The following is a 12270-nucleotide window of genomic DNA, read 5'->3' as shown; positions in this document are numbered from 1 at the left end:
CAGTTAACATCCGCCAACGGGTATATCTGAGCCAGTCGAACCGGTGTACGATACCATATTGTCAAGAACTTATATGACATCTTCTGTATATGGAAACTTATTGAGGTATGGTGTGTTGCCCCTATCACCCTTTTAATTTGTTCGGATGTAAAATTATAACCCAGCTCTCTTTCCCATTCTCGGATAAAATAGGGAGTTGTTATTTTTTGGGCACTCAGGACCAGCTTATACATTCGAGACAACATATGGCCCGCCTCTGATAAGTTGACACACCCTTCCTCAAAAATAGTAAGCGGGTTTCCTAACCTGATAATTCTACTTATTAAACAGATTCATCAATTGACAATATTTCCATATGGCCATTTGTATCTCCCCACAATCTCAAAACCAATTCTGCCAATGGTAGCAATTTACCCTGTGGGGCCACGCTAGCAAAATTACCCTTCCCATCCATCCCCCAACGGTCTAAAATTCCTTTCTCTTCTCCTGGGGGGAACCAGGGTAATTCTTACAGTGGTGTCATGGGGGATATTGGGCGGGCAAACTTTCTCATACTATTCATTCTATCCCAAATAGTGTTGTTTTCGTTAATAGTGAACCGTATTTTGATATCCCCCTATATGAAACCAGAATCCAGGGGGCTCCGGCCAGGTTCCTACCCACTAGTATTTTCTCCAGAGGCACCCAAAGTTTACCAGTAGAGTCATGGCACCAGTTCATAATGCGAACCAGGGCCATGGCTCTGTAATAAGTCACTATATCCGGAAGTCCCACCCCACCCTCCCGTTTTGGTCTCCTCAGAGTCTCATATGCCAACTTAGGGTGTTTATCTCCCCATACAAAGGTCATAAAAGCCCTTCGTATTTTTTGAAGAATGTCTGTGGGAGTGTTATGGGTACGGTATGTAAAACATAAATAAGTCTAGGGATTACATTAATTTTAAGCGCATTTACCCTGCTGAACCACGTCAAAGTGTGACTTCTCCACTTCTGCAAGTCTTTTAATATAGATACCACCAAGGGTCCATAATTTAGATCATATAGGCGCTTTACATCTGAAGATATATAGATCCCCAAATAGAATATGGAATCAAGGCGCCAAACAAAAGGAAAAGATTGTTGCAGAGTATTCCTCATCCTCACAGGCACATGACTTGGCATCAACACTGATTTCTCAATATTTATTATAAAATTAGACGCAAGGCCAAACCTGTCTATTTCCAACATCAGTTCCATCAAAGACTCTTGGGGAGAAAAAAGATATAATAGTAGATCATCTGCGTAAGCTGAGATCCAATGTTCTGTTAATCCGATACAAATCCCTTTAATCCTCCTTTTTCCCCTTATCATTCGTAGAAAGGGTTCCAACACCATAGCAAATAACAATGGGGACAATGGGCATCCCTGCCTAGTCCCATTCCGTATCTCAAAATAATCTGATAATCTACCACTGACCTTAACCCTTGCTCTAGGATCTGCATACAATGCTGTCACCCAGACCATCATCCGTTCTCTCAGACCCATCTCCCTCAAACTTCGATCATAAACTCCCACTCCACCCTATCAAATGCTTTTTCAGCATCCATTGAAATGACTACACTCGGGTCTGGTTCGGTCCATTTTTCATCCAATGCAGTACATGCAGGGCCCGAATAGTGTTATCTCTGGCCTCACGGCCCTTCATAAACCCTGTTTGATTTGGGTGAATCAATTTAACTATATGGTCTTGTAACCGAAGGGCCAGAATTTTGGCCAGGAGTTTAGTGTCAGAGTTAAGGAGGGAGATGGGTCTATAGCTGGCACAGCATTGAGGATCTTTCCCTGATTTCGGAAGAGCCGTCACGTAAGCCAACAGTGCCTCTGGAAGCAATGGGTTAGAGACCGAAACAGAATTAAGGTATTTGCACAGAGGGGCCAATAGGACAGAGGAAAACGTTTTTTTAATACATATTTGTGAAACCATGTGGTCCCAGGCTTTTACCCAGTGACAAAGCTGCAATCGCTCCTCCCAACTCTTCAATAGAAATAGCTTTTTCCATTACCTCTAGGGCCGCAGATGGAATAGCCTCCAGCTCTGAGGCCTCAAGATACTCCCGAATTCTGTAAACACGTCCACCATCCATCGCCCCCACAGGAACTGAGCCTATACTATATAAAGACCCACATTGCTTGGGTGTCCACTATCTGCTTGTCGCCTACCTTTATAGTGTTAACATGGTGTAAATCCTATTGTTTCTTTGATTGTCTAGCCAGTAGTTTCCCACCCTTGTTCCCTTGTTCATAGAAACGGTGGGCAAAATATCTGTGTTTATTTTGAACTTTTTGATCAAGAAGCTGTTTTAAATATGCCCACAGTTTCTCTAGTCTCTGCGTGTCCCCAGGTTTTAAATGGGCCTTGTGTCTAATTTCAAGTTTATGTATTTCCTCTAGAAGCGTAACCATTTCTTTCTGTCTCTCCTTTCTAATGCACGAGCCCATTGAAATGAATTCCTGTCTGATGACCGCCTTATGGGCTTCCTATACCACTTGGTCAGACACCTCCTCTAACGTATTGGTCTCAAAATATAATGCTAATGTGCGGGACAGGGATTTCACCTTCTGTTTATCATCAAAAATAGATTCATTCAATCGCCATGTTCTTTCCACGCCCCCAATTAATTTCGGACATATCGTTAAGCTTATTGGGGTATGGTCTGACATAGTGATTGGCTCAATAGTTGATGAATTTACATATTTCAAATAATATTGATCGACCAACAACATATCAATCCTTGAATATACATTATGTGTTTTGGAATAATAGCTGAAATCCCTGTCCTGCTCGTGCAGCACTCTCCAACTGTCCACCAAATGCAAACAGCAAAGGCGCTGTTTAACATGTCTTAAAGCCTTATGAGACACAAAGGTTTTCCCCAAAGAGGTGTCTAAACTGGGGTCTAAGGTGATGTTAAAATCCTCTCCCACCACCAGTAAACTTCCCGAAACCTCCCCAAAATGTCCAAAGTTTTATATAGAAATTTAACGGTGTTATTGGGGGCATATATAGTAGCGAGGGTATAACAATGTCCCTGGATCTTGCCCTTAACAAAAAGAAAGCGGCTTTCAGGGTCTGCTCGTATTTCTGTTGGTACTAAGGGGCATTGTTTATGAATAGCTATTGTAACTCCTCTGGCCCTAGAAATAGGTGAGGGTGCATGGAACCATTTATTATATGGAAAAAGAGACATACAAGGGGTCGACCCCTGCCATGAAGTATGTCTCTTGCAGGAATACTATCTCTGCCTTCATGTGACGCAGTTCATGCCAGAGACGGCCCCTCTTGCCAATCAGAGCCCTCTCACATTATATGATACAATCTTCATTCTACCTGTAATTCTCTCACTACTTCCATGAATCTCTCTTACTATGCTGCTGCGCCTGATCGGTGTCTGTTCCCAGCCTTCTGAACTCTCGCACCCTGGATGCATCTGGTGAGGAGAAAGAAGAAAAAGAGAAAAAAAAAAACCCACACAAAACCATCTAAAAACCCATAACCTACTGTGCCACTGTCTATGGCACGTCCCCCTAAAGGGAGGATGAGTCCGTGCAGAGGTGCACCAGCTGTGCACGGAGTCCCCCCCCCCCCCCCTTCCGCCTCTTGTTTCGGGACCGACCTAATGGGGGAAAGATGAATAAAAACATGAACAGAGTTCCTCGTGAACCCCGGGCTTCCATTTATATTCTTATAACATTCTTACTTAGCGGTATTTCAGCACATTGCCTCCAATATCCCCAACGAAGGGGTAAGAAAAGAAAAGGAAGAAATATTTTTTGGGGGGAGAAGGGAGAGAGAGAGCAAAAAAAAAAAGGGGGAAGGGCGGGTGGGGGGGTGGAGTTTGGTGTAACGTAGGAAGAGAAAACAGCAAAAAAAAGCAAAACAGCATCCCCCCCCTCCCACCTGAAGAATACACCCCCCCCCCCCCCCCCATCAATTCTGGGCAATCCGCTCCTTCCCTCTTAACCTCTTTAACTTTACTCAGGCATGTCTCTCTAAGACAAAATTATAGTCCTGTCTTGATCTTCCGTCAACCTTTAACTGGCACTTGTTGCCATTGTTCTGGTCGTTGGTGGTTTACAATTATTCAGTCTCCAATCCGGAAAGTCCACCAGAGGGAGCTCCAGCACCTCTGTAAAGTGTTGCAAATCTTTAGTTTTAAGTGTTGCTGTTTTCCCATTCCGTGTTGCTATAACCCTAAAGGGATATCCCCAACGATATTTAACCTCAGCTGCTCGTAAAACTTCCAACAAGGGTTTGATCATTCTTCGTTGCAGTTCTATAGTTCTATATGATAAATCTGGGAATGGAGCAATTTGTGCACCTGTAAAATCAACCGTAGGTTTATTGCGGACTGCTTTCATGATGGCTTCTTTTACTGGATATCTATGTAATTTACAAATGACATCTCTTGGTCTTTCTGCATTTTGGGGGCTAGGGCATGATGGACAATCTTATCCGGTGCGGATGGTCCCAGAATTGAATGGAACAAGCTGATCACCTTTGGAAGTAATTCAAGATGCTGTTTCATTTCAGGCAGGCCCCTTATACGTATATTTTGCCTATGGTCTCTATTTTCTTAATTGTCCATCTGATCCAACAGAGAATTTAACACTTCCTCATGATATTTTGTCATATCTTGGATATCGGACACTCCTTGTCTAATATCATCCTGGCACATCTCCATTTCTTACACTCTATGTCCCAGTGCTCTATATCCTGTCTTAACCCCTCCACAGCCTGCTTGCAGGATAATTTAAAAGCAGTCATAAGTAGTTGGATATCTTTCTTTGTGGGAAGTGCTCTCAAATATTCTCTTAAATCCCAATCCACCGTTAACTCTGGTTGAGATGCACTTAGATCATTATTCAGGTCACAATACAAAGGGTTAACATACTGCACCTGACCTGTAGAGGCTGTCCCTGGATTCATCACAAGTGCTTTGCTGATTTCTGAAGATTTACTGCTGGGCTTTGTAGTACCAAAGCTTTCCCCTTCCAAGGGTTCAACTATTTCTCTTTGGGTTCCCTCCACCTCTTGAGGGTTCGGATCCCCTCAAGCATGTTCGCTCTCCGGGTCCACAACTTTACCCGCGTAAGCCACAGGGTCTCTCCCTTTTCCCAAGGGATCCCTCTCCAGATCCATGCAACTCTGCCCGGGGCTTAGGGATACACGGCCCCGGCCAGGAGCTGCAACTCCCCTTCCAAAGCCTGTCGCTCGTCGGCCCTGTGCAGAGGGATCACGTCCGGTCCTCCCTTCAGGTCAGGGGAGCCGAACCTCCTTCCCTCCTGGACAACGACCCTCCCACTTGCACTCCCTGGATCCGCGCTCTGCGCTACAAGGTAGACTCTAAGCCCGTTCGTCTGGCTCTTTCCCCCGCTGCCGAGCGGGAGTGCAGCTGTACGGCGGCGTATGCACATGCCGTAACCGGTCAGGAGCCCGCTGAACACCGCTGCCTATCTTCTTGGAGCCCGGGGATCACAGAGCAGCACACTCAATCAGGACTATTCATTTTTAACTGGTTATTTTTGGCTAGAGTTCTGCCTTAAAGTGACCCAGTCACATAAGTGGAAATAATCATATAAGCACAAACTTTTTTTAACAGAAAAGTTATAAGCACAAACTTAATATTTACCTTTCCCATAGCTCATTCCACTGAACTCCACTCTTTTGCTGAGAAATGGTCCCCCGAAGTCTGCTAGGAAACCAACACTTCCAGGAGTGTCAGTCTCCTGGGTCCCCCGTAGATCTAATTTGTTCCCACAAATTTTCCTGCAGTGATGTGGAGGTCAACAGGAGAAATGAATGAGTGCTGCTAAAAAAAAAAAAAAAAAAAAAAAAAAAAAAAACTACTACATGAAACACATATTACACAATATTCAAACTCTTCACCTAATATGTAGGTGTTCACTTGTATCACAGGACTTGCAGCCTTTCCAAGATTATTCTCAGCTTCCACTTGGACTTCATATTCCCCATCAAGGTGCTCCCCGTCACCAAGATAAAAGGAAGTGCAGAAGTTCTTCTTGGTCCTACACAGAACTGATTTACCAAGAGACCTGTGAAAAAGAAAGAAACTTGACTACCCAACTGAATTCACATTTCATTGGCCAGCTATCTAGTTTTGCTGTAGACAAGAGAGAAAAGTAACTTACGTTATCCTACTTAGGGTGAAAATAGTTGGAAGTCTTGTCTTCTTTCCAGTAATCCAGGTACAAGTTAAGTTTCTTATATGGAAGTAGATACAGGAAATATTGTGTGGGGTTTCTGGTGGATCTGGATAAAAAAAATAGGAAACATTTTGAAAAAGAGGGAAAATTAACAACTTTTAACATTAAAACCTTTAGCCCGGGTTCACACCTATGCGAATTAGATGCGGCTTACACCGCATCTAATTCGCAGGACATGTTAAAATACATTCATATGAATGCATCTGGTTCACATATGTGCGTTGCATTCGCACTGCGCATTGCACAAAAAACGTGTGCGTTTTCTGGGCATTGCGGTGCGAATTACGAGCCCAGTATCTTCTATGGGAACGCAGATGCATTGCGTTCTGAACATAGATTTTCTCTTTCTCCTCACTACACCTCCCGCTCTCCCCCCCTCTCCCTCCCCCTCTCCCTGTTTACTGATCCTGAGCTAAAACGCAGTGATTCCTTTGAACAGGAGATTTTTATCTCCCCAGTGAAACCTGAGCTTCAATTCGCACCGCACATGTGTGAAACCGGGCTTATAGTTAAGCCCCTGAGTATCATAATGCAATATTTAAACTTTCCTTCAGGTAATTGTAGGCTACAGAATTGTTAAGGCCTATAAAGTCACAATTTAGAAAACAATAAACCAGATAATGAAAACTGGTGCATACAGTATATTCTTTATTGATACCTGGTTGAAGGATTTAGGTTGACATAGGTTCTTATAGATAGCTATGTCATAATTCAGATGGTATTCTGTATCGTTAAAGCTGAGAAGTGTGGGTATACAAAAAAATAAACATCCATATTCACGTCCCTGCTGCAGCATCGGTGTGAAGCTGTAGCTGTCCACCTCTGGCCCTAAGCCCCAGAACTGAGCTATCATATGACTGCTGACTGTTCAGACCTCGGTAAGCTATGAGCAGAGGGCAGTGACTTTCAGTCACCGCTCTGCTTCTCCTACGCTTACTGGAGCACCAGGATGTGGATGCGGTGGGAGTGGCTTTCTCAGGCTCTCAGCTGTGAGTTGAGGATAAGCCAGCTGCCAATAGGCATATGGGTGGATCCCAGCATTATTGTCAGGATCTTTCCAGAGCCTGGAGTGGCTCTGTGACATCAAAAAAGAAAGAAGGACGGCGCCCTCTAAGTGCAGCATGTATGTTAAAAATATTTATTACAATAGATAAAAACACTCACATTTGAGTTGCTAAAAAACAGCATGTAAAGTAGTTTCATCCGCGTGCTCTCGGGGGATGTGGGTGTCACGGGCCAGTGGGGGGGTTCCTGGGATGTGAGTCCTGTGACCTGGGTCCTGGTAGCTGTTTACACACGTATATACATTGTACATGTTTTATCCCTTTTCCATCATTGCGTCATTTCTTCTCATATATACCACCAATCTCTCCCTATAATTATATACCTATTTAATTATATACCATTTTTTGCATTTTTGTATTCCCTTCCCATATATGTTGACGTGTATGTATATGTGTATATATATAGATATGTGTGTATATGTGTGTATATATATATATATATATTTTTTTTTGTTTTTTTTTGTTCCCGTCCACTATGATCAATACAACATTCCTCTTCATATAGACCGCCTTCTCCTTACCCCACAATCCATATACACACATATATGTTCTTACCACAACACACTCATTTGCATATCTCCTTTTTTTCCCCCCCTCCTCACTCCCTGCCCCGCCCACTCCCCGTCTCCCTTCACTCCCCTTTCACATTGTGTACACCCCATCTCCATGGTTACCTATGCGCCCAATCATTATACATAGTCCCGCCCTCCTCTCAATTATCTCTCCACCCCTCCCATTGCCTATGGTATAAATTCCCACACTGAATATGGCCACCAGCATAGCCTGATGAAGGAGCATGCATGCTCTGAATGCGAAGCACCGCCCGCCTCACCCCGCTCCTGGAAGTGAAGACGCAGGTCAGCACGGCGCTCCACGGAGGATCCATGACCGATATCCTGGCCGCCCAGAGGCTCTGAGGACCCTCGGCACCACCGGAACAGCTACCAGGACCCAGGTCACAGGACTCACATCCCAGGAACCCCCCCACTGGCCCGTGACACCCACATCCCCCGAGAGCACGCGGATTAAACTACTTTGCATGCTGGTTTTTAGCAACTCAAATGTGAGTGTTTTTATCTATTGTAATAAATATTTTTAACATACATGCTGCACTTAGAGGGCGCCGTCCTTCTTTCTTTTTTATTGTTCCAGAGCTTCTTCTAGCTTTTATAGACTGGCTGCCTTCCATTTATTCAGCATCATTTTATCCTTACATGGACTAATACCTGAACTTGTTGTGAAACATTAACTACCACCATCAAGTTCCCCCTCTCAGGAACCCCCAACCCACCCCCTTCCCCCCACCATTTTTAGTTATATGTACTCGGCTACCTCCATTGTGCGCCATATTAACCCCTTGATCGTTTATTTATTGGCTCTGTGACATCAGCTGACATTAGGCTTTAACCTGCTGTTGGCTGATTCTGGGTCAGAGGAAAGTATAGGTGCGTGCACCATACCACTAAAAATTTTTACAATTTATGTTAGGAATTGAACGGATATTACACCTAGCATTGAGAAGCTCACAAAACACAGGTCTTCAGGCTGCTGTAATTATATATTATATAGCTGTACTGCAAATCACAGGTATTATGTTTCTTATATTCTACTCACTTCCAGTTTTAATAAAAATTTTATCCAGAGGAAGGTCCTTATAGGAATCAGATGCAGGAATTTTACAGATTATTTCCACAGACACAGCTGAGATGTTTTGTATAGTAATAAATCTCACACTCTCGCTTAGACAACCATCTTGCACTCCTGCAGTTATATTTGGATTCAACGTCCAGGACAGATGTGCACTTGTGTAGATACTGCTGTTCACCTTGCAGAAGAAGGTAGCACTTGTGCCTAATTGAACATATTCCACATGTGGAAATATTTGGGCTTCCCTCAGTAAATCATCATCTAGTAAAAAAAGAATGCATTTAGCATATTAGGCATATCAAGAAACAATGCTTTTGGCAGTGGTCAAATCAGATAAATATTCAGAGAAATATTCAGGGCACTCCCAATTGTCTTAATTGTGACAATTCAGCAAAGATTATCATCTTTAGACATCTAAAATCCATTGGCCAATGACCAATTAATTTGAACAAGCTTACTCAAGACATGGGATAGAATCACTCTGGGGACTCATCCATTGATCTAATCAAAATCAATCCAAATTAGTTTCCCGGGGTGATGAACATCCTTTTATGTTTTTTTTTTTTGTTTTTGTAATTCCTTTATTTTCCAAAGAAAGTGCATTTTACAGCCAAAGTAAATAACAGAGTTGCAGAAATGGTCACACAATGTAATCAACACATTAACTGCCCCGGCAATACAGAGTATGGGCGGCACAAAGGAATAGCACGGTGTAGAAAATGTTGTCGGTGCATAGGACCGGGAAGACATCCAACCAATTACATGAGAGACCCAAAACATATATTCATAGAAGCAAAACTATGCAACAAAATAAAACTCTTACAGTATACCAGGAGACAGGGCATCCCGATGGCCAGCTGGGCCCAGAGATGGGACACTGAGGTAAGGATAATGTAAGCGAGGATATTTACAGTATCTGAATAAAACAGCCCATAACTGAGCCACTTATACAGAGAAGGGGGCAGTCAGAAGGGAAGAGGGTAGGGGGGTCAGGTATTTCTAGTGTGAGATAAGAATGAAATCAAGAGCAGAGAGAAAGGGAGAAGACAGGTAGTGCCTCCCCCCCAGGGAGCAAAGCTAATCCAGACAGTCAGCGAGGCTGCGAAACCTCTTGGAGGTAGGCATTGGTATACACAAAATGGTGCCATGGTCTCCAGGTCTCACGAAAGGTCTTCTCCCGGTTGTGCAAGGTGGCGGTGGGATCCTTCAAATCTCTCAGTTCGTTAACTTTAAAAAAACACAGAGATTTAGATGGCGGATTTTTGGATCTCCAGCAGAGGGGGATGCATGCCTTGGCCACATTCAATAACTGGATGGTGAGGGAGGCTTTGTATTTCTTGATCGGTCGCTCTGAAAGATGAAGCAAGCAAACCGCGGGGTTCCTCTCCAGAGTAACATTGGTCAGGTGTTTGATTGTGCAGGTCACCTCGTGCTCAAAAGGCCCGAGTTTTGGACAGTCCCAAAAGATTTGTAGCATTGTTCCTTCTGCACTGCCACACCGCCAACATAGATTAGGGACTTTCGGAAAGAAACAATGCAGAGTAGTGGGTACCATATACCATTGGGTCAAGATCTTGTAACAAGTCTTTTGAACTCTAGTAGCTATGGGGGACTTCTGAGCAAAATGGAGGATATTCCCCTTCTGTTTTTTTTTTTTTTTTTTTTAAGTTGAACACATACAACTAACAGCTTTCCTCTGTTAACCCTGAGTGTTATGAATACAGTATTAAAGGGAAAAAATGACAACAGGTCATATATTACATCAGGTACAACATTGCACATATCACAATGAGCTCAAAATCAGTCATGTCCAAATATTTCTCATTCAGATTATAAATCAAAACCAAAACCTTACGGATTCAGATGCACATAGGTGTCCTTTTATGAAAGTGCGGTAAAATACCGCTTTTCAGTTCTCAGGCATTCTCAGAGGAGATCGCTCTCCTCTGAGTGCCTGTTTATGAAAGTGTGTAGATCGCTTCTCATGTTGAGTTGAGGAGCGATCTACAAACGCCGGGAACTCCTGAGAATGGCTCCTCTCACTGTAATCTCGTGTGATATAGCGGGATTACAGTATGAGGAACCATAAAATACAAAAGTTTAACACAAATCAGCACACATTATTCCCCAACATATTAATAAAATAATAAAGATAAATTCCCCCTACACAATATACATTAACCTAATTATAAAAAAAACATTGTTTTTTATCAATATTTAAAGATCATACATGTTCCTATTTAAATGTGAATGGTGTATAGTAAATGAATGTAATGCACATATGTAATGCAGCTATACACCATTCATATAAATGCAAAATACATTTATAATCATTAAAAAAATAATTTTAATAAAGTATACAAGTATAAATATTTATTAATAAATTAAAATAAAATATATTTCATTATAGATAAACATAAAAATTGATAAACTGGTGCGATGCGAGAACACTGCGAATCCACTGCAGGTTCCCGCATCGCACCGACTCGCATGTCAGTTCACACTGCCATATGCGAATCGCTGGGGAGTGTCAATACATTGTTAAGGACACCCCCAGATCAGCTTGCATATCGCACTGCGAACTGACAGTTCGGACATGAATCGGATCGCATATGTGTGAACACACATGCGATCCGATTCTGGTCCGAACAGAAAAAAGGGTCCTGTGCGTGTTTGCACCGAATGCGGTGCGATATCAGCCATACTATCTGTACAGCTGATATCGCACCGCACAGACATCGCATGTAATGTGAATGGCAGTGTGCTGCAAATAACATGCGATGCCTGTGCGATGTCCGGCATCGCACAAGTGTGAACTGGGCCTAAAAGTTAACACCCCCAAATCAGTTCGCATATCGCAGTGCGATCTGCAAACTCGGACAGTAATCGAATCGCATGGGTGTGAACACCCATGCAATCCGATTCTGCTGTGGACCAAAAAAAAGGGTCCTGTAAGAGTTTGGTCCGAGGGCAATGCAAATTTAGCAATACTATCTGTATGGCTGAAATCGCATCGCACAGAGATCGGATGTGATTTTGCACTGCGGTGCGAATCACATCCGATCTCGGACACCGCAGCAGTGGGAACTGGCCCTAAATCATATTGCATTTGCACCAAAATGGTACAGGACCCTTTATTTAGTCCGCACTGGAATCGGATCGCATGGGTGTGAACACCCATGCGATCCGATTCCTGCACCATTACATAGTTCGCACTGCGATCTGTGAAATGATCTGGGGGTGTCATTAACTTTACATTGACACCCGCAGTGGTGCGCAGATGTCAATGTAGGTGC

At 43.2% G+C, this 12270-nt stretch overlaps 1 protein-coding gene across 2 annotated transcripts in view; it reads right to left on the bottom strand.

The window, feature by feature from the left end:
* The window catches only part of IL31RA (interleukin 31 receptor A), a 123996-nt gene that overhangs the window by 71897 nt on the left and 39829 nt on the right, over positions 1 to 12270 (bottom strand). For both annotated transcript variants that reach the window (XM_073622860.1, XM_073622868.1), the window contains exons 3-5: positions 8942 to 9235; positions 6189 to 6309; positions 5926 to 6092 (exon numbers count right to left, since the gene is read on the bottom strand). In XM_073622860.1, coding sequence (XP_073478961.1) covers positions 5926 to 6092; positions 6189 to 6309; positions 8942 to 9235 — 582 coding nt within the window. The remainder of the gene's footprint in view (positions 1 to 5925; positions 6093 to 6188; positions 6310 to 8941; positions 9236 to 12270) is intronic.

This window comes from Aquarana catesbeiana, linkage group LG01, assembly GCF_042186555.1.
Source record: "Aquarana catesbeiana isolate 2022-GZ linkage group LG01, ASM4218655v1, whole genome shotgun sequence".
NCBI classification, from domain to species: domain Eukaryota; kingdom Metazoa; phylum Chordata; class Amphibia; order Anura; family Ranidae; genus Aquarana; species Aquarana catesbeiana.
The sequence above is the reverse complement of the archived record's forward strand: the minus strand, read 5'-3'. Positions and strand labels throughout refer to the sequence as shown.